Source organism: Pipra filicauda, unplaced genomic scaffold, assembly GCF_003945595.2.
Source record: "Pipra filicauda isolate LSUMZ 115617 unplaced genomic scaffold, ASM394559v2 scaffold234_size1211729_pilon, whole genome shotgun sequence".
In the NCBI taxonomy this organism is placed as follows: domain Eukaryota; kingdom Metazoa; phylum Chordata; class Aves; order Passeriformes; family Pipridae; genus Pipra; species Pipra filicauda.
In genome coordinates, this window is record NW_024104348.1 from 1,034,322 (window position 1) to 1,057,435 (window position 23,114).

General features: G+C 40.9%; 1 protein-coding gene across 1 annotated transcript in view; it reads left to right on the forward strand.

Moving 5' to 3' along the window:
• The window catches only part of CLCN1 (chloride voltage-gated channel 1), a 30,777-nt gene extending 13,311 nt beyond the window's left edge, over positions 1-17,466 (forward strand). Inside the window, exons 9-23 of the mRNA XM_039381624.1 lie at positions 160-244; positions 2,755-2,856; positions 4,278-4,362; positions 4,764-4,913; positions 6,808-6,877; positions 8,175-8,285; positions 8,373-8,625; positions 9,390-9,523; positions 10,030-10,256; positions 10,373-10,478; positions 12,135-12,217; positions 12,974-13,012; positions 13,666-13,770; positions 15,635-15,721; positions 16,204-17,466. Coding sequence (XP_039237558.1) covers positions 160-244; positions 2,755-2,856; positions 4,278-4,362; positions 4,764-4,913; positions 6,808-6,877; positions 8,175-8,285; positions 8,373-8,625; positions 9,390-9,523; positions 10,030-10,256; positions 10,373-10,478; positions 12,135-12,217; positions 12,974-13,012; positions 13,666-13,770; positions 15,635-15,721; positions 16,204-16,599 — 2,033 coding nt within the window. The 3' untranslated portion in view covers positions 16,600-17,466. The remainder of the gene's footprint in view (positions 1-159; positions 245-2,754; positions 2,857-4,277; positions 4,363-4,763; positions 4,914-6,807; positions 6,878-8,174; positions 8,286-8,372; positions 8,626-9,389; positions 9,524-10,029; positions 10,257-10,372; positions 10,479-12,134; positions 12,218-12,973; positions 13,013-13,665; positions 13,771-15,634; positions 15,722-16,203) is intronic.
• The last annotated feature ends 5,648 nt before the right edge of the window (positions 17,467-23,114 follow it).

Sequence of the window (23,114 nt, forward strand, 5' to 3'; positions counted from 1 at the left end):
TCAGAGCAGTCTGCCAATCTGTAATACTGTATATAATGTCATGAAACCACACAGGAGCACATATAAACTAGTTTCCTTGTCCCTACTCCTAGATTTTATGGCATTTAACTTCTCACCGCATTATTACCTTTCCTCCTCTACCTCCTTGTTCTCTCACAGATACCATCACAGCCCTGTTCAGAACAAACTTCCGTATGGATTTCCCCTTTGATCTGCAAGAGCTCCCAGCGTTTGCTATAATAGGGTAAGTTCCCAGGAAACTGACTCCTTGCTCTACAAAGTTATAATGTGATCTCTGTTAGGAATTCTTCTGCCAAATGGTTACATACATCACTTTTAGACACTTTGGTTGTCACAAAGAAGGCTTCTACTTGTTGGAATTCCTCCTTCAGATGGTGTCCATGTAGCACAATGGGTAAAGAAGGAAATGTGGGTATTATCAAGTTGTTTGTCATTTCCTTTCCACATATCTTCTTGAAAAATTAAGTTCTGAGGAAAAAAAACAAGTAAGTTTAACTTGGTTGAAGTTCTGGGAAGAGATTTACTGAATGGGCCTTTAACTGTTTCGATGGCATCCCCAAGTGAACCGATCCAACAAGTATGGCCTTTTCACATGATAAAAATGGAACAAAAGATTTAACCAGAAGTTTCATTTTCATCAGGTCAGAATGGTTATCCTTTTCAAGAGAGGTTGGTACATCCGACATGGTGGCAAGGGCAACTGAACTGTAATTGGATTCAGTGAGAACGATGGTTAATTTATTAAGATGAACATCAGTTTTATTTTGTTTATGGAGATATCTGATTTGGTTTCATTTGTGGATGTGGATTCTTTGATTGGGAAATGAAAGAATGAACTCAAGAAGAATAAATATTGGGAAATACTAGAGAAAACCTGAATTTGGAATTGCTGTGAGGAAACATCTCTGGTTAGAGCTTGAGAGAGGCTCCAGAGAAATCACTGCAGAGCAATAATGAAAGGAATGTACTGTAAGAACAAACACCTGTACTGGTGTGGTGATCACATTCTGTTGCAAGACCTGGATCCCAGACCAGGAACGTATTTGAGGTTTTCCAGCTCCTTTTAGTAGGCTGCCCTCCTCTTAATTTATTTGAACATGAACTGAAGTGGAATTTTTTGAAGACATCAGATATATTGAAAATGCATGAATATACACGAGTTCTTGCTAATAATATGTATCCATTTTGTTCTTCCCCTTAAACAGACTTGCATGCTGAACTAGGGGAATCTATTTGTTTAGATTGGGAAGGAAAAAAGTAATCCTGATTTGCAGCTGATTGGTAGAATGCAAAACTTCTTGTTGCCATGTTTTGAACAGAGTTGACAGAGTTGGATTTTTTCGGTACTGCATATAGGCTAGGAAAAGGAGTATATGGCAACTACAAAATACTTTCAAATGCCTGGGTGTTCAGTGTGGTAGTTAAAATAGAAGACAACTCTAAAGACTTGGATAATCTTGGATAAAGTCCTGATGCCAACTTGGAATGCTCCAAATTCTCTTAAGTCTCAAAGTTGAACTCTCTTTCTATCCAACATATTTCTTTGCTTTCAGGTAGGACAAGCACTATCAATAGGTAGATCTTGTTCTTCCCTGTCAACAAATATTAAATTGCATAATATATACAGGAAGTGCACTTCCAGTTTGTTGGCAAATTATTAGACATGAATGGAGAGATCTATTTTTAAAAATAAGGTGTTACAGAGAAATGTAGTTCACTGTGAAGTCCTTAGGCCTATATTGCCTGGTCTATTTTAACTGTAGTTCTAAACAGTGCTTGCTTAAAATATTTAAGAGTAGTTCATTGGACATGTTTATTTGTGAACAGCTTTAGATTTAGTTTAAACTTGTTTCTATGCAATTTTTAAATGATCAAGCAGGATTTTTTTCAACACGCAATGTTTTAAGTATGCTAAATTAATCTTTGAGATTTGGCAAAAGCATGCTTAGCACATAAAAAGGAAAATTCCATTCATTTTTAAAATTAATAGAATGAAAATCTTATCTGTTTATTCTCAATATTATGTGGATTAGTTATGTGCCACATAAAATAAGGCTTCCCCTCACAAATTCCAAATGCAGTCTTTTTTTGTTCTTTTTTTTTTTTCTTTTTTTTTTTTTTTACCTTTAAATATTAGGCCCTATTTATCCTGGTTTCATTAGGCTACAGAGCATAAGGATAAGACCATTATATTTTTTTTTACTTTATTAGGATCAGAAACTTAGGCCTAGGTGATTAGGATCATAGAAATTACATACTTTGCTCTAGGCAAAAGAGTTGCAATTACTTTTAGTATTTGTTTTAGGCATATAATTTTGCTGAATCAGAGTTAAACTCCCTTCATTTTAACTATTTCCTGTTCCAACCTGATGTTTAATTTCTGACAATACTGGTCTTTATCCAGTTGCTCTTTGACAGCCCCCACTGAGAACTTGCAATCACTTTTTATAGATTATTTTACAGATTTTTATAGATGAGATTTCCCCCTCTAAGCAAGAGAAAATTTAAGTGCTAAAATGACATTATGAATGACAAAGAGGTCTGAAGTAATCTCTTCCCTTTCATCAGGGAGTCAATGCCTTCAAATGAGTTGCTGTAGGAGTAACCCTTTAAGTGACATTTAAAAGACTTCATAAGCAGCTGAAGATGAAACGACTTAAATTCATTTTCTTGGTCGATGGTTTGTGCATTATCTGGTTTTTTTATGATTTTATTTATTTTTCTCCATATTAGCATATGTTCTGGGTTCCTTGGAGCGTTTTTTGTTTATCTCAATCGCCAAGTGGTCCTGTGCATCCGGCGTCACAAGGCTCTGAGCCAGTTTCTCACCAAATAGTGAGTGCCTCTGAAGATACTCTCTTTAGAGACCAGATTTCTACACCCTACTGCTATTGGATAGTAACAAATGCTTTCTGGAAGGTATTATATTTATTTCAAGTGTGAGATAGTAAAAATATGAGAAACTGCTCTCATACAGGAGTAAGATCTCTGTAACCATCAAGAGAATTTTTCTGCACTGGATTTTCTTCTTGATCAGCCCCAATTGTTTCAAATAGTTTACTGTTTTAGAAAGGTGACTGTAATATTCATTAAGAGGACAAGGGAAACTATTGATTAGATAGATAACATTTTCCCCCTCTCTAATAAAGTCCTAGCCTCCAAAGATATAATCTGAAGAAGAAAAAATGGCTAACTGTAAATATCTTCAGTCTCTTTAACAGAAGAAATCTTTTGCTATGAGAGGTGTGGAGGGCCTACATTTCTTAACGAGTTGCAAACCTGAGTAGAATAAAACTACTAGATAAATAGAAGTTCAAACTAACTTAATTTCTTATGTGGAAAACAAATTGTCGTTCTTCATTATGTAGCATCACCCACAAGCATTGGCAGAGCCATCAAATTAAGTTAATAACAAAGTGAAGCAAAGCCTGCGAAGTGGGAATTTACTTTAATTTTTTTCAGAATTTTGTAGGCCCTTAGACTGAAAGAAATTAAAGTTTATATTTTGCCTTCCTGAATACCACAGCATCTCAGAAAACACTTCCTATAGTGAACACAGTAACTTGCCAGGGGAGACATGACAGGATTAGTCCAGCATGTAGAGGTAGCTGAATGTTGTCCTAGTGCTCATGAAGTGTCTCAGTTTACCCAGAAACCCACACTGGGACTGGACACAGCAGTAGGAAAACACAGATGGCTTCAGCCTGCTCTCCAGCTATGGCCCAGTGGCCCAGCACATCTAGACCCACTAAATACCAAGGACACCTTCCCCAGAATTGTGATGGTCAGCAATTCCGTGGAAAGAGAAGCGGTTTTTCCCATAAGATTTAACGCAGTAGGGGGTGCCTGCAGGAAAAAACTGTACATTAAATCCACTAGGACAGGACACACTGCATGGGTGATGAAGAAGCAATACTGGCATAATCAGAACAAATGGGGGAGGTACTGGCTTTTGACAATTGGTCGACACATCATTGCAAATACAAGTTTCCCTGTGCACATTCAAGTTTGTGCATTTTGTACATCCCTCTCTCTTCCTCCATCCCTCCCATTACATTAACTCTGGTTGGGAAAAGGGCTTTGCTGACAGGTGAACTCTCTATGAATTATGATGATAAGTGGAGCCAGTAACAGCACTCCAAAGCACAGGATACAGCTACAGAGAGCTTTTGCAGAAATAGCATTCGTAGTTCTGAAGTGATAGTGTTACAAGAGAATGTGGGGTCATATTTTAATAAATTTTTCTTCCTTTACAGCCGACTCATATACCCTGGGGTTATAACCTTCCTTATAGCAACTGCGACATTTCCTCCTGGATTTGGGCAGTTCATGGCAGGAGAGGTGAGAGTGGAACGTGTATTAGCAATTCCGTGCAATTCTGCAGAACAATCTCTTCCTATCCTGTGCCCCCATAACTTTGTGTCATGGAAAGGGGAAGAAAGATATGGGAAGGGTTTGAACTGAGGAGGCACTATATGATCCCTACTGTCTCCTTCATATAAAATTTGAAATAGGTCCATTCTCCTAAGCAAATAATAAGGAAGATGTCACCCCATGTGTAAAAGTAGTTATCCTTTCACCTGTTCAGGTTAAGTTTTATCTCTCTTCCTGAAGATGAAAAATGTGAATTAAGTCTAGTAATCACGAATTACCAAAGTAAAAATCTCCTCCACTTTCTTGCAACAGTTAGAATACTTACTCCATCTAATCTCATGACTCACACCTGTTTTTTTGCTGCTCAGTTGATGCCACGGGAAGCCATCAGCACTCTCTTTGATAACTATACCTGGATAAAACACACTGGGGACACTCAGATCCTGGGGAAATCTGCTGCGTGGATCCATCCTAAAGTCAGCATCTTCATCATCATCCTGCTCTTCTTCCTCGTGAAGGTAGGAAGCACTGCTCCCTAGGTCAATCTCATCACACATTCTGATGAATGACCTTTGATACTCACTGTATAGATGCTGGTAGGGAGGACTACATCAGGAAAGATTTATCAAATTCCACAAAAATAAATACTTGACTAAAAAGCTCTCAGATAATATATATTTGATCTAAATAAATTTTGATACAGTCTATTTTATATTCCTGACTACAGATAGGAGACAAATAAGAATATGTGAGGATCAAGGATTTGTTACAATTTCTTTGTTTACCATAATTGGATGGAGAAATACATCTGAAAACAGTTTTACTCGCATCTCAGAAAGCAACAGCAGATTAAAAGTTCTGAGCTGACATGGTGCATGGAAGTTGCAACTGTTCAGGCTGGAAAGGATCAGTTGTGTAACTGATCCAGGACAGAACAAAAGAAAACATCTGAAAGAAGAAAACATGGTATTCCAGTTTTCAAAATACAAGCAGCAAGAAAGAGGTTTTCCTAAGCTGGAAAAAAAACATATAAAAGGATAAAAATATCATAGAAAAGGTCCTGTTTTTTCCTATTTATTGCAAAGGAACAGAAGAGCTGAGGCCACCTTGCAATGTCAGTCAAGCGTTTCAGTAGATCAGGAATGGACATCAATGAGTGATTGACACAGCTGTTTCCACCTAGAGTAAAACAGTCTATCGAATTTCTGACAGGAGGCTAAGGGTTCTGCTTGTGTGATAATTCTTATTATAGTGTTCCAAGCAGATAAGGTCTCCTTCAGCTGAATAAAAGAGGTATGGACTACATGGTGTATCTCTTCTGAGTCCATCTTTTTGGAAGAGCTGCATCCTCAGATACTAGAGTCATTGGCCTTGTCCTACTAACTAAAGGCTTTCTCAACTCACTAGATAACTGTGCCAAGCAGTTTATTTTCTTCTGGATATGTTCAGAGTTGAGATAGACCATATAAACAAGAAACTGCTGTTTTTACTCTGGGCAAAGCCTTGGCCTGATCCTCCACTGCACTGTAGTTCCAGTTCTCAGCTATATTTGGCCAGGTTTGGTACTGCAAAGACAGAGCTTAGTTAGCAGTACTCCATTTCTGCAGCTTGCTGGCCTCTGTGGCCAGCCAGGAACTTTTCCTCAAATGGCTTATGGAAGGAAGAGCACATTGGCCTTTGAGGTATTTTTAAGACTGTTGCCTCCAGAAGAAGTCTGTATGTGCTGGGCAAAGTCAGCATTTGAATTGGTCTTAGCAATACCAGAACAGATTTCATTATTTTGACCAATGTAGTGATAACACAAGAGGCAACAGACACAAGCCTGAGTAAACAAAACTTAGGAGTTAGACTTCAGGAAAAAATTTTCCTGACTGTGGGTCAGCAGTAGCACAAATATCCAGAAAAGCTGGGGAATCTCCACCCTTCAAGATGTTTAGAACTCACCTGGAGAAGACTCTGAGCAACCCCATCTAACTTAGGAGTTAGCACTTCTGGGAGCAGGGAGTTGGGGAAAAGGCCTCCAGAATTCTCTTTGTACTGAAATCTTTCTGAATCAGTGAATTTTTGACAACCCTGTTCTATAGAAAGCTAAGGTGTTTGGAGCAGTAGGAAATATCAGCTCCTGAGGTCCAAGGCAAAGGAGTTCTCCTGTTCATCCATCCCCTTGGTGATTCAGCTTCCCTGCCACCACAGGGGTCACATAGAGGTCCTCTGCATCAGTGTTGGTGTGTTGCCACAATTCCTCCAGCTCCCTTTCATGCCTCACAGCCCCTTTATCCTTTACTTTCTGGCTGAACTGGCAGATCCCTCAGAACATGATTCCTCATAGATTCACAGGATGGGCAGTAGAGTGAGGCTGCAGGAAATGCTATTGCTGCTCAGTAACAACTGCACTCTCTGCCTCTGTTCTAGTTCTGCATGTCTGCTGTTTTTACTACTATGCCAATCCCCTGTGGAGGCTTCATGCCTGTTTTCGTATTAGGTGAGTCTCAATTTTTTGTTGCAGCATATATGTCTGACAGGTGGGGAGGATAAGAGAGTCCTTGCATGCATACATGCCCAGTAGGTTTCTTCCAGTGTATGAGGAGTCATCACATGATCTCTACGACAAGCTTGATTAGCAGTCCATACACCAGCCTCTGAATCTCTGTTTTTGCTATTCTCCCAACCCCCGAAGCCAAATGCTGAGGAGAAAATCCTTGTCCTTTTACATAAGGAAAGCCACACTGCGGGAAGACATGCTAAGCCATGGCCTTCTAATCTCTCTGCCTCTTCACCTACAGAGAAACTTTCATCCTACAATTTGTAGTAATTGCTCCTTTCACCCCTGAAGGCCAGCTAGAAGAGACAACCTCAAAACTATTACCTGCTATGTAATCTACGACTTCTTCATTTCTTCTGACTGAAATGTGATAACAGAAGTTTATTGGTTTTTTAACTGGTTCTAATTCCAATAACAAAATATATAATTACTATTATGCTAATGTTAAGAAAGAGAAGCTAAATTAGACTGAATTATACAAACTCATGAAGTTCAGCACTAAGTACCCACAAGTCAAACATAACAATGTGCTCTAAGGACCTACATGTTCTTGCAGGCAGCTACTGAACATGAGTCAGTAGCATGCCCTTGCAGTGATGAAGGCTAACTACAAACAAGGCTGTATTAGGAAAAACCTGGCCAGCAAGGCAAAGAAATTGGTTATTTCCCCGCATTCAGCATTTTGGACACAATTCTGGAATATTGTGCCATTTTGTGTCCACCAATACAAAAGATCCTTGCAGACTTGTAAAACCTGTCTGGACAAGGCCACGGGTGCCTTGATCTCGCTTTGAAATTAGCCCTGTTCTGAGCAGGGATCAGAACAAGACCTCCAAAGGTCCCTTCCCACCTAAACTTTTCTGTAAGCTGTGATTGTAATGTTTGGACATTCAGAGAATGTCTGAAGGGCCTCAACTGTGATTTGGGTTGACATGGTACACAGTCTGAAAATATGTCCTCCTGCCTGAGAAGCGCAAGTACAACTGTGCCTGGTGTGTCCAAGTGGACGAATGAGGGGTCAACTGTATTTACATTCTTAGTATCCTTTTCTCCTCCTGGAATCTAACTTCCATATTTTGTAACTGAGAACTACTTTTTAGTCCGCAGTGCCATTTTAATGTAAGTTTTGGCTTTATTTCTGTTAGAAAATATTCAAGTGATTGCCCAGCACAGCTGCACAGGACAGACTGGATGTTCCTTAAATGTTAATTCTGTAACTGTCAGTGATATTTTTCAGGTGCTGCATTTGGACGTCTTATTGGGGAAATCATGGCAGCACTTTTTCCCAACGGGATCCTCTTTGATGGTATTGTTTATCAAATCTTACCTGGAGGTTATGCTGTCATTGGTGAGTCTCCATGTCTTTCTTTGTCTCCGCCTGGTCCCATCATTGGAACTTTCCTTATTTACATGACATGCTGTTTCTATATGATAGTCTTCTCTCCTTGTTCCTTTTCCACCCTACCTGGGAAAGGTGCAGCAGCTTTGACAGGAGCCGTGAGCCACACTGTCTCCACTGCTGTGATCTGCTTCGAGCTGACAGGTCAGATCTCTCACATCCTCCCTATGATGGTGGCTGTCATTCTTGCCAACATGGTGGCCCAGAGTTTGCAGCCCAGCCTCTATGACAGCATCATCCAGGTGAAGAAGTTGCCCTACCTGCCAGACCTGGGCTGGAATCACATAAGGTATAGTTGTAAAACAGAGGTGGAGGCAGGGAGTGGCAAAGAAATAAAGCAGAAAAGGATAAGACCAGAGGAGGAAAAAAAGTTATGAAAACAGGATAGTACTACAAAGGAAATAAAAAGACAGAAAAGGCTTGCAGCGCAAAAAAACAAGTGATGGAGTAGAATTAGGGTTCATACACGAAAACAGAGAAAAGTCCTCTTTTTTCACTGAAAGCACAGGTTTGAATGACCTGTGGTGTTACTGAATCTGTATGAAAATTGCCAAATTGCTTTAGTTTAAAAATTTTAAATAGAGAGTTTCATTTATCTTAATTCAGTGGGGTTTGGGTTTTTTTTCTTTAACAAATGTTTGAAATATCATTTTATTTGGATATTTTGCTTGAAGCAAAATTCAGTTATTCATACATATGACTTCCTCTCTCTAGTATATGTAATATACATAGGTAAGTATATAAAAAACATCTATACATATGTGTGTATTTTTTGGTGTAGGGTAATGAGGTGGAATACATTAATGTAATGTAATAATATATGTAATGTAATGTAATAATATATGTAATAATAACACTGTAATGAATATCCAGTTAGTCTGTGTTGATCCTATTGGAAAGTCCCCCGGTTAGTCATGCAGAAGATCATTTGGTATTTGTATTTTCAACTTTCCCTTTTTAAAGAAGTGGTCATTTATGTATTTCTTTAAGGAATTTACCTGCTAGGCATTGTTAATATGCTAACTTTTCCCCTTATTGTCCATAAATTCACAGCAAATACAATATCTTTGTGGAGGATATTATGGTCCAAGATGTGAAATTTGTCTCCTCCAACTGTAAATACCGAGACTTGCAAACTGTACTCCAAAGCACCACAGTGAAGACTTTGCCTTTGGTGGACTCACCAGGTAAGCAATGTGAAGAAACTGATCTTTCCTGAAGACTGTCTCAGCTTAAAGAGCCAGAGAAACTAGCTTTCAAATTATATGCTGTGAAACAGACAGTGTGAACCTACTACATAAAAAAATCTTCCTAAAAATCATTCTCTGTGGATGATGTATGACAGGAGGCTGTTCCAGCTGGTCAGACAGGTAAGCTGGAGTGTGGGTGGTGAAGCAGATATAGCACATAAGGGAGGTATGTGGGAAGTTTGTAGACTGAACTGTGATAACAGGGCCCTCCTGGGATCTTGCATAAGTTAAGAACCTGCTTCTGATGTGGTGCTGAGGAGGGGCACAGCTCAGGAATGGTGAGCTTCCTTACCACAGCCTAGTAGCAACTAGCACGGCTGATTAATGACTCCTGTATAGCTCTAGACAGAACGAGCCCAAGCACTTTGAAGAGCCATGAGGGAGGAAAGGGACAATCAAAACCTTGAAGTGGCTTAATGGCTTCTCTGCTCCGTGTTATGCAGAAACCATGATCCTTCTGGGGTCTGTAGAGCGATCGGAACTGCAAGCTCTCCTCCAGAGACATATAAGCCCAGAACGACGACAGCTCCTCAACAGAGAAATGCAGCAGAAGCTGTCTGAGGCACCTTATGATGGACAGAGCCAGGGACCGTGGGCAAACCTGCCAAAGCTGAAGCATGACTCTTTTGCTTATGTTGATGAGGATGAGGATACAGATGAGAAAGGAGAGGTGAGGGAGACAAGTGGAAAGATTGCAACACAGAGACTGCTTAAGAAGCAGTAAGGCATTTGGAGATGCTGAGAAAGAAATGACACAAGGTGGACTTTATTTTCTCTCCATAACAGCTGACTCAGCCCCCAAGTCCCACTCCCAGTTACCCAGAGGAGCCAAATGGCCTGACAAGTCCTCTTAAACAAATGACTGAAACTTTGGAGCCCCAACAACACTCAGGTATGGTAACTTCTGGCATGCCTCAAACACATCCTAGCCAGCTTGGGGAAGCTTTCATGCTAACTGTTTGTACGTGCCTGTGCAGGTGCTAGTTTCCCAGAGACTGAGAGAAGGAGCTTTCTCTGCCATTCCAGTATTAAAGATACATTGTTAGTGCACCTCAAAATCAGTGTATTGTACCCGGAAAGATCTTCTGTTGTGATCCCTCAGAGAGCATGGCAAAAGTAGGCCCACTAAAGATGCTCTCTCTCTTTTAGTACTCCCCACTCCACCCTTTGCAATAACATGTCCTTGGACATTTTCTGGAGAATCTGCATGGAACATCTCTTGGCTTCTTCACCACATGGATTAATTTCCCCGGGGAAAGCAGCCTGAGAGCTAAACAGCTGCACTTGGTTTTTGAGTAGCTTAGGCTGTTGTTCAGCCTTCTCCAAAACTGAACAGTTCCTCCCTTAGACATGCAACTCTTTGATTCAGCTACATTAATATGATGGACAAATACTGATGTATTGTGTTCTTTGTGTACCAACCCAGCCTATATTATCTTTGCTCTCAAGACTGTACTCACAGTGCATTTCTGATTCATATGTCATGTATATTTGATACAGGATGGTGGGTTGTTTTTCTCCTTTACGCATCCTGAAACATGCAGAGAGTGAGTAAGCACAGAGATATACCTCAGTATTGAGAATTAATACAGAGGATAGGACTCTAGCTCATGCTTTTAGGCACCCAGAGGTTAGCATATAATACAGCATATAGCACATTCTGGTTCATCAACACCCCTCATGTATGACTAAACCTCTAAGGCATAGAAAAACCCATGCTGTGCTTTCACAGCAGTGGAGTGCTGGAGCAGCCATCCACCTTCCCTACCAAAGCAGAAAAAGAATCACATATGAAAACAAGGACAGTGTGTGAGACATTTTGTGGGAAGATAGTACTGAGTGACCCAGGAACGACAAGAGGAAGTGGTACAGGAATGACTCTGTGAGGCCTTGCCATTTTTAGTTTTGCTCATAGCTATCGTTTCTGACCGAATTTCCTCCACAGCCTTGTTTACAACAGCACAAAATTCTCTCCTGCTCTTTGCTGACTCTTGCCTATGCTGCGTGGGAGTATAACTCTGGTCTTTTCCATTCCCATAATTACACTGCTGTTACAACCCATGGACTCCTCACCCCTTTGCACCTGTCACATTCAGTCTGTCGATATATTTTGTCTTTGAACTGTTTTCCAAATTCTTACCTCCTTTGCCACATTCGTCCTCCAAGTCACATTCTCTTTGTGGACTGCAGAAACCTCCTGTCACAGCATTTTATCCCATGTATCAGATTGTTTGCTGTATTAGTAGTCCTGCCTTTGGTTTGTTGTTTTGTTTTTTCTGATCTATGAATATTATCTGCAAAGACAACTTTGTAATGGTTTACTTCCTATCTTTGAAAAACAGATATTGCATGGGAATATTCATTCTGGAATGTCCCAGACACCACCTTACAAATTCAATGCTAGATTGTGACTGACTCAGCCCTATCATATCATGTCCCTCATATTATTTCCAAGCCTGCCTTGGGTAAGGGGATGGGCATGGGGCTTTGTATTTTTGTCTCTCATTTGTTCTTCTCTCTTTTCCATGTGTTTGTTCTCATTGTTCAGGCAATTCCAGGCATTTGAGGCAACTGATCCAGCAGCTTTTGTGCCATTGCAGCCGTCCACTTGAAACAGAGAGCACTGTCCAGGTTAGAGCTACAGAGAGATTAGTAGTATCCTGAAGAAGGAAGGGAATGCAATGGAAATAGAACCTACTATTCAGAAACATTCAGTATTTGGCCAAAACATGGACGCAATTATGGTCCTGAACTCTGACAGCATCAGCATTCTCCAAAGAGAAAGGGTGTGATTACTGTAAAGGACTGTGTATCTTCCTCAAGAGCCACCTGTGCTCAGGTGTCAAGGCTGCCACCATGATTGAGTGTGGGCATTTTTTCTCAGTGAAAACATTAATGATATTTTGGATAACCTGCAATAAAGTGCAGTTCTATTCCATTTGGCAAACAGTTTTGGCTAGACAGAGAAAAATTAAAAAAAATTAAAAGTGCTTTTGGCTCTTGCCATGTTAAATGTCCTTGGTTATCTGACACGTCTGCACAGGCTTTGTGGATATCATAAGGAGCTTATGGGAGACCCATCCACCCTAGAGCAGTGGTTGGACCCCACATGGGATATCTTGAGAGCATCTAAATCAGTACTAGATGCCCGTGTTTGGGCACCTGAATTGCTCCACCAGAATTCCATGGTGAATTGTCATTGACAAGAGAAGCACAGCAAGAACAAGGTACACCTTATAATGGATGAATATAAAGAAAATCTAAGCACTCAGTAATATACTATTTGGAGCAAAAAGGGGACCATATGGGTCTGTGCAGGTTTTTATTTTCTGTACTCAGTGAAACTGTGGGGTTTTTGGCTGTCCTGAAGAGTGTTTTCTCCTACAGGAGCCGGCAGAAGTTGTTGAGACAATGACACCAGAAGAGGTAAGACCAGCTGCAGAAAGGGAGTGAGGTTAAGTGAGTGCTTCTTATACCCATTTCCTGTCACTTGCAATACTTCCTGAACACCAGCAACCTCAGTGATTGCCACATAAAGCCATGGCTAAAGCCATTTTCTTCTTCAAGTTGCACAGTGGGCAAGTCTCACCCGATAAGAGCAGATTGTCTGGCTAGATGTGCTGATAAGGCTCTGACTAATGTGACCTACCTTTGAAATCAGCCTTGCTGCAAGCAGTGTTTTGGACTAGAGACCTCCACAGGTGCCCCCTCACCTAAATCTTTCTGTGGTCCTATGTTATTCCTTCACTTTTTACACAAAGGATCAATTATCTTGCAATGACAAGGGGAAGATGCACTCAGAAAGGAAAGCAAAAGATGTTCACTCCCTCTTTAAGCAGGAAGAAGCAAAACCTCATTTTCTCAGAAAACCTCTGAGGTACTGGAATTGCTCTGTTTCCACAGGGACTTGACATCAAGCAAGAAAGGGATGTGAAACCTCAGGGGGGTGATATAATGGGCAAGATGAACAATCTACGTAGGAAGGAAGAAGCATTAACAGAAGAAGGGGACTAGTTTGGGTACACAAGGCAGCAACACTGCAGATCACTGTAAGTGATTCCTCTTCTTTCCTGTGTCAGATAGATGCTTGGGAACAGGAGGAGCTGAACAAGAATGTGTGCTTTGACAGCTGCCGCATAGACCCCTGCCCTTTCCAACTGGTGGAGAGAACTTCCCTGCACAAGGTGGGTGCTGATGTCTTCCTGAGGCATATATCATTTTTCTCCATCCTATCATTGCAAGTTCAGTCTATAACTTATTTCTTCTCCTTGTCTTCACCTACAACTACTACCACCAGCTACTTCCACATCCAGTTACAGAAGTCAGTTTGTTCCTACAACCTTCTGTGTGTACCTCCAATCTCCTGCAAAACAAAAGGCTGTGTGATAAGAAGTCTGAGTGCATTTATTTATAAACCTTTTGGACACCACACAGGATTTCCCAGCCATTACCTTAACACTGTAGTAGAATTGTATGCCTTGCTGCTGTGGCATTACACTGAGATTTACATTCTACTTTGTCAGTGTGCAGTACTGGAATGAGTACTCCTGGATTTCTCAGGGTGTTTCTGTCAGGGTTTAGAGTCTGCCTATATCAGAGGTTCTTCATTGAACTGAAGCACAAGGAAAGAGGAAACTGGATCATGCAACTTCTAGAGTCAACACAGGATGACTGGGGATTAAAGCAATCATTGTATGTTAGGGGAAGAGAGGGCTGGCCTTTCACTTAATGGAAAGGAAAAGCAGTCTACTGAAATGAAAGTGCACAGTGCCTGTTTTTATAAATATTCATTTAATGTGAATGGTCAGCATATACCTTTCACAAAATTAATTAATTGCTGTTATCAAAGGGTAAGATAGCCTTGAGCAAAATAAGAACAGGTTAGCATATAGTTCAGATGAGTTTGGTGTTTTCTAAAGGGCTGGCTGAAGTGATCTGAAAACCACTAGCATTTATCTTTGAGAATATAGGGGTTACAAGAAATTACACTTGAAGGCTGCAAAAGGGGAAGTTTTGTACCTGTTATACAAAAGAGCAAGTGAGAAACTCTGAAAAAAGAGACAAATCAACTACACTTGGATGCACACAAAAAAGCAGGAATAAATAATCAAACTATCTGAGGTATGCACAGTTAGAGCTAAATGTAAGACTACTGACAATGGCAAGAATATAACTGTTTACCATGATCAAACTATATTTAAGCAGTCTCATTTTCTTTTACATTAGGGTAAAATGTCTTGTTCCCGAGAAATGAGATTTTTCCTAGTTTACGCTTGAAAATGACATTCAATATCTCGTGATGTAAAAAAACAGGCAAACACCAACTGTGAAAGGATGACTAAATGTAAGACCACAGGTAAAATCAGCTAGAGCTCAGCTAAAAGAAATTGAAGGTTGGAAATACACCATAGATGAGCACTGAGAATGTGGAAAGTTTTAGAAAGCCAAATCTATGAAGAATAGTAAAATAACAGGGTATATTTAAGCTTAAGAAAAGAAGACTGATAACGGTGTGATATTTGCCCTTTCAAGGAGACTTCACAAGAGAAAGGGAATAACTTGTTCTCAGTGTTCTCACTGCACTGGATAAGCAGCAACAAGCTTAAGTTTTAATAAAAAATATTCTGGAACAGGAAAAAATAAATCTTCTATTGTTAAGGAAAGCACTAAAATAAATAACCTAAGCAGTTTCTGGCTTTACATAGGCTAGGTCAATTTCCAGCACCAAAATGAAATAGATCTGTGTAAGTCCTCAAATACACAACACAGGGTATTGCATGTGAATCTCTGCCAGATGCAGGATGAGAGTGACCTTGAGAATGACGTTCTCCATCATCAACGCATTCCCAACTATGGCTGCACAGCAGAAGGACCAAAGAGCAGCATTTGGCAAATACAAAAGGGAAGGCAGTTTCTCACTGGGATAACTGCAGACTTGCATGCCTTTGTGATTCCCATTTCTAAATCCCAAGTACCAGCTCTAGCACCAAGTACCATGCTACCAGTTTCCAAAATCCCTAAAATGGTCTTTTGTGGTTTTGCTCATAGACGCATACATTGTTCTCATTACTGGGCCTCAGCCATGCCTATGTAACCAGTATGGGGAAGCTGAGGGGAGTGTTGGCTTTGGAAGAGGTAAGTACACATCCCTTACCATCCTCTTAATTAACTGCAAATGTCCTGCGGATCACTGCAATACCTTACATGTGCTGCAAGTTCCAGCTGGGAATATTTATAATTATAATTGCTGCATTTTCAATCCAGTGTTGAATTCTGAATCAACTCTTTGGAAGCCATGTAGAGGAATGGATGACTGCATTTCAGAGGAGGCAGCAGGTGTTGTTTACAAGAATGTTAGAAGGTTCATCCTTTTCGTGAATGTAGGGCTCTTAACTGAGTGGTTATTGCTGTTTCTGAAAGTGGTGTGGAATTTGTTATTTACCATGGAATTTTTCATTACACGACCAATGTAAAATATTATCTCCATAGGCCTCAGAGCTAGAGCTATGACTCTATTTGTGGTCCCTTTGCCCTGGGGAGTAGATGAACTTCTGCTGAGTAAGGTTAGATCACCCTTCTCTTCATTTGTTTCTTCTGAACTTTTTCTCTTCTTACAGCTCCAGAAGGCGATAGAAGGTTCCACACGCTCTGGGGTTCGTCTCCGCCCACCCCTCGCCAGTTTCCGAAATACCAAACGGACTTCCACCAAAACTGAGGTCAGTCAGGCCACTCAGGTGTGGAGCCGGGAGGACAATGGCATGGTGGCAGCACAGCAAGCAGCACCCTTGGGCACGGAGAGCCCCCTGCCTCCCTGCCCGGACTCCCCGCAGCCCTCACACTCGCATGACGAGGGGGAAGTCCCATGCTCCACTTATGCCACTGATACTGAGTTGGAAGAGATGGAGCTTACAGGGCCAGTTGCTGAAAACATCTCAGACATCCTCAAGGACATAAGCCTCCGCACCACTGACTTGGATGAAGATGAAGATGAGGATGAGGATGTCCGCTTATAACTGGTGTGAGGGTAGTAGTCCATCACACTCTTCAGTGAGCCAGTCTTCTTGTGTTTGCTCCTCAAAGAGAAGCTTTTGGATGTTCTTTGCAATCCCCACAGAGGTATGATTCAGCTGGGAGGAGGGGCATCAGACCAACCCTTTCTTCTGCTGCACTGTCTCTGTACAAAGACTGTTGGGCTGTTGGACTATACAGGTGTGTGCAAGCATCAGATGTGGACTGGAAGGTGCCAAAGTACAGGCTCATAATGCTTAGGCTTCTGCCATGTCTACATAACGCAGCAGAAGGGGTTGTAACAGGATATCAGGATATGAATACTGCTGGACACAGTCAGGATGCTCTGGGTCAATCTGCCATGTGGAAAGTGGAAGAGGAGCAGTTCTTCTCATTTAACATTGCTGTCATCCTTCCAGTCACACCTGGCCTGCACATACCAGTGTAACACAGCCAGGCCCCCACCCTAGAAGCATATTGCTGCTTCTGACTGCAATCCTGTCCATGTTGCTGCAGCTCCTTTTCACTACTAGCTCTTATCTTGCATCCCTCCCCAAACATTCCCATGTAGAACATTTTTATTCTTTCTCAATATTTACTCTGGGATTTTCCTGGATGGGGGTGCAGTTAGGAGCTTCTCCTCTGTCCTTTAGCCGAGCCACGCCCTAAAAACAGATAGAAGGAAAATAATTGGTATATGTCTCATGTCTTGAATTCAGCCAGGGCTTTAGAAAGCACTGGAAGGGAGAAAAGCCTCTTTGTTTTCCCCTAATCTCCGGAATTTTTAAACAGAATGTGAAAATTTCAAGTGGGGGCATTCTCAGTGTTGGGGGAAGAGGAGTAAAGCAGCATATATGTACTTCTATTTCAAATACCTGTGTTTGTCTCTCTGAATCACTGTTCACAATTTTTCCACAGTTATAGTCTTAAAATACAAGAACTCAAAATAAAAAAAAATATGGAGTGTTTGCAGGCTGCCAAGAAATACAGCAGAGGGAAGCCGCATTTTCTACACTTTGAAAACAGGTTTCTTTCTGAAAACTCCTGCTTTCTTTCCTGCTAATTCTGCACTGCCTACTTTCCACATATTTCTGCATACCTCATATCTGAGAATTCCAGCTCTCACTTTTGCCAGCTTCTCTCCATTGTGACTAACAGCAGAGACCTCAACCCTTGTCTACAGCATCCCTCTCTATTCCAGTTCTAAATCTGGAGCAGATCTTGATCTGCATCTTGCAAAAAGATGTCTTGTCAGTTCGTGTCATGCATGCAAAATCTTAGCATCCAAAGATAAGATGCTGGTTTGTTTAACTCACCGCTCTTGTGAGGTTTTCTCAGTAAATAGGCAAAATCAAATTCTGTGTATTCTGCAGCTTTCTTCTAATAGTCTACATCTCTTTCTATCATATTTTTGGTGTCTCATGGCACTTATATGCAATCCCAAGAGGCCTATTGGATGCGTTTCCACTTACCAGCAACAGAGAAGAAATCCAGGCTTGGAGAATATGTTCTTGGGGGGATTCTCCCAGATGCTGGGTGACATCCCCTTTCCTGATATTATTATAGCATTACCTAAACTTAGAGTGACCAGTTTCACCTTAACAGGTAATTTTCCACAAGCTCTCTCAGTAGCAAGTCAAAAATATCATTACCTCTAACCCAGGTGCCAAAGGAAAATTCCCTCCTGGCTTTAATTCCAAGGATTGACATTGATCTTGCACCAATTCCTCTCTGATGATGCTTATGGGTGGGAGAGTCTGTGACAAGATTATAGTAGAAGGAAATTTTACCAGCTAGTCTCTTGAAGAGGGAAAAATTTATTTCTGCTGCCTGGAATTCAGAGCCCACCAGCTGTGTATTGTCTTTGGCACATGATCCACCTTTATGAGCTAACTGGGGACAGCCTTTCCCTTTCTTCTGTCCTCCCAGAGTCCCCTGTCCTTGTGAGAAGACAACACCGATCTGAGGGCAAGTCTCTTGCACACACCAGCTGCTTGCCTCCACCAGAGGGGCACATTTCTGTCTGCCAGGCATCAGCACACAGCCTCCCCGCTACCTTTGTGTCACCTTCTGCTGCCTGCAGAGAAGAGGCAAAACAACTGCTTTTTTTTCTCAGGGAACTGTGATAGTCCTTTATATGAGCAAAGGAGAAAGGACATTCCTTTTAAACCCACACAAATGTGCAGTGAGTGACAACACTGAGACCAAATCAGATCTGAGGGTCCATGTACCCTCACGAACGACGAGTTTCTCCAAGTCATCCCCAGCCTTACAGTGCAGATTTACATTTTGTAGCTTAAACAAATGCTTCCACTGAGATAGATGAGACAAGGAGAAATTTTGAGACTGGAGTCAATACACCTCCCCCTCTTCTCTCCCGAATACAGATACATGTTCTGCTCCAGTCCCACACTTCTCCTACAGTGTGTTACAGAAGAACTGGGATTTTGACTAGCTGAGAAAGCAGATGGAGTCTAAATCAAAGCCAGTGAGCATGTGAGTCATTACAGACAGACTGTGAGCTGGGGGAGATGAAGCTGGAACAAAAATGATGCACATGGAGAGGCTTGGGGAGCTTGGAGTAAGACACAAGCTAACCTGGAAAGCTTCTTGAGGTTTGTCACCTGACAATATACAAGCACACACATGTGTGCTCACACATTCACACACGCATATTTCTCCATTCCTATTGCCTTTAGCTTCTCAGGCTTCCTATGAGGAGCTGGATTTCTCTCTGTGGGGAAACTGAAAGGTGAGTGTAACTGCTGCTTCTTGTAGACACGACTCAAGATCCATTCCAGGTATTGCCTCCACCCATGGAACAGAAGCAGCATTCATCTGCACCATTTTCTCACCTGTATTCATACATGAAAAAGCATAGGGAGTCAGGATGGGACAAAAAAACATACTGCAAAGATGGTCTGCAAAGGCTGAAGTTATTTCCACTTCCATTTTACAAATAAAATCTTCACTGAGCTGATGCCAAGTACTTTAATAGGTGTAAAATGTGTAGTAAACTGACACTTGTCAAGGGAACTCGCTCTCCCTAGTAAACACTGCTGTCTCATTAAACTGAGACAGCACTCAACATATAACAGTATGAGAAGAACACAACAATGAAATATCTCCATCAGAGCAGAAAATCTGGGGGAAACACCACCATCAAAAATAACTAAAGAAAAACTAAATAAAATCCTCTGACCTTGTATCTTCAAAATAAGTGCAATCTTAATTTCAACTAATTGTCAGTTCACTGAAGTAAATGAAGGCGAGAAGTTATGTCTTAAATTTTAATCTAGCAAAAAATAGAACTCTCACATGGCATTCAAAGGTGAAAGCAGATTTGTTTTTAAATGCATCAATATAAAGAATTAAAAAAATAGGGGAGACTTAAGGTTGGTAAGATAAGAGGTAGGGCTTTGGGTAGCTATGACAAGGCTAAGAGACGTAGTCATGAGTCAGATGAAGGAGAAAACACATGGAGATGGACTATTGGACAATAAGAAAAATTTGCCTGAACAGTGTAACTTTTTTGGTTGGCAAATTACTTGAGACTAAGAAAAATTCCAGTTTGCTAAGCCTAAGGACAAAACCACATAGTACAAGCAGAAATAGAGAGACAGGTAGAGTCCATGAAAATAACTTCCCTCTTCTTCCCAGTTATACAAACACTGTATAGAAGTGTGTGTTTTGTGGCCAAAGAGCACAAGACAGGGCAATAACTAGCTTAGCAAGTAAAGATTCCTCTTTGCCAAATTACTCCAACCCTAGGAAGGGTATAATGAAAAACACACTATTAAAAATATGGTCACAGCAAGAACTAAGTTATTCATGGTCACATACGCACATATCTGGGCACAGCTCTCAGAAAAATTTAATAAACACTGGAGACCAATAATTAATATTTCCACCTAAAAGCCATGCCTGAGCATTAGTATTCTTAGAGAAAAATATTTTATATCTTAAGCCATGTGATGCAAAACTTTTTAAGGCTTTATTTGTGGGAGGCAAGCTTAAGTTGGTCCTGATCAAAAGCCGCAGGCTGTTCTGTGTCCTTCCCCCTGCCACTGGACAGACAACTCTGTGCATGTGTACTCACACACACTCAAACATCACCTCCTTCAAATCACAGCTGTGCAATAGCAGAAAGCTCTGCAATTCAGTTGCCTGTGCCCTGAACCAAATCTCCCCTTCACTCAGCTTGCTGGAAGTCACTAAGTCTCGGTGCAGCCTCAGGGAAAGACAAGCAACTAAAGACACTGCTGGGGCCACTGCTGGGATTAGTGTGAAAGCTACCTGAAGCCAGTCTCAGCCAAACCTATTACTAGTTCAAGCACTGGCCTTTCAAATGAGCATTTGTTCACATCCCAGCTTTTTTTGGCGTGCTGCTTCTGCAAACATTTTCTGTTCCACAGTAAAACCATTTACTGAAACATATTCAGCCAACTCGAAGGATTGCACCTGATATAGAAGACAACGTATGCTGAGGAAAAGTCCTGTAGCAAATTTATAAAGAAAACAGAATGTAGAGAAATGAAAATGTGAATTGCCTGCTTTACATGAACAACAACCCAAACACTGCTAATATCTGACTATTTACTGGAAAGCTACTAAGTCTGAAGAACAGAAGGTAAAAATACAAGACATACTGAGATATATTCAAAAATAAAGTCACACGAACTCAAATTAGAAGCTTTTCAGTTTTTCCACACAGAAACAAATGCAAAAGACAGTAATGGAAGATTTATGAGGAATGCATTTGCAAAAAAAAAAAAAACAAAAAATCTGCTTTTTTTTCTCCCCCTCAAACTTTTACAGTGCACTTAAGCAAATGGGCTGTGAAAAGAAATGGAAGCTGAGATGGTTGGATTATGACCAAACATGTCACAGAATCTTATGCTTAAATCAAATTTGCAATTTCTCTGGCACAGAAGATATGAACTGTTTGAGGAACTGTATAGAAAATACCCTTGCAGCTGGCATAGTGCAGATCCAGTGAGGTGTGCAGCAAAAATGCTCTTATGCCCTTTTTATTTACTGTTTTCATAAACGACATAGAAGTAAGATAGGAGAAATTGTAAAACAGTAACATGAGAGAAACATATGGTAGGTTTGCCATCTAGTCTAAACAGAGAAATAAGCAGAAAGTGGAAATCAGAGCCTGAGGCAGACACCATAGAATAAGATTCATGTTGGGGCTAAGCAGCTAAATCCAGAGGAGACAAACCTAACTGAGGCATATGTCTAGCCTAGTATGATGGTAAAAGAGTACTTTTAGGTGAAGCACTCAGCAGCTGGACATCATCTTCATAGCATAATGTGAAATTAAGAAAAAAAGACATTGCAGAGACACGACTTTCAGGCCCAGAAAAATCCTATTTTCCCAAGGATTTAAACAAATGTGGAATAACTGATTTCATCTGGCACATGTTTAAAAAAAAACAGTAGTGACAATTTAAAGGCCATTTGGAAAAAAACCCAAAAGACAGAAAACCCTCCACAAAACCAGGAAAGAGTACTGTGGGACTTACAAGGATTGACAAAAAATAAAAAAAACCTGAAGAAGTTAAGTGTGTCTTAATGCAAGTCAAAATTAATTATATGCACATAATTATGCAGATATACATACCGAGTGGTGGGTGGCAATCTATTCAAGTAGTAAAAGCAGGTAAACTGGAAAGAAGCAAATTAACTTCAAATAGAATACAGAAAGCAATGATCACCTAAATAGTCCTGATTGTGAAATATGCTATGCCTTAAGCACGGCAAAGGGACACTGCCTAGCCCCTGGAAGAACCAGTGGAAAAGCACAAGTATCTTGACAAGGAAATATATATCTTTCATGACTAGAATTTAAAAGTCTCATATGGCAAACAAATAGCTACTGGATCTGGCCTAATGTCCTAGATCAGAAGCAGATGATACAACAATGTTGGAAGTGCAGAGATGTTCCTTTCCCTCTGGGTCAACTAATTCCCCAATCTGCTAAGAGAACACCAGGCTGAGAAGCACTGATTTAAAACTGAAATGTGAACTCAGAGCTGTGCTACCCAAAGTCAGTGCCTAAGCATCAAACTCCTCTTTGTGTCCAGTCCTAACCTGCTGCTGTGAAACTTGTCCAACTCTGTGCCAGATGTGTCTGCATGTCACCAATATCGGGACAAAACTTACATGTATCCAGTGTAACAGGAAAACTCACTCTATGCTAAACTAGAGGATTCTGTTGATGTGATGCTATCTATCCTCAAATCTGCCACAATGGCCTGGGATTCGTGTCATGGTAGTCACAGACACACATTAGATTTTAGCTCTGTATACTCAAAAATTCTTATCTTCTTAATGAGAAAGAGAGTATCAGATATTTCCTACTCTGGAATGCTTCTCCAAGCCACCACGGATCCTTTTCAACATGGTCCATCCGACTATGGAAACCCACCCCCTCTTCCTAGGATCCTCCTTCCTGAGACGCAACTCCCCTGGAATCAGTCCCACAGAAATAAAACACTTCCACCAGCCAGGA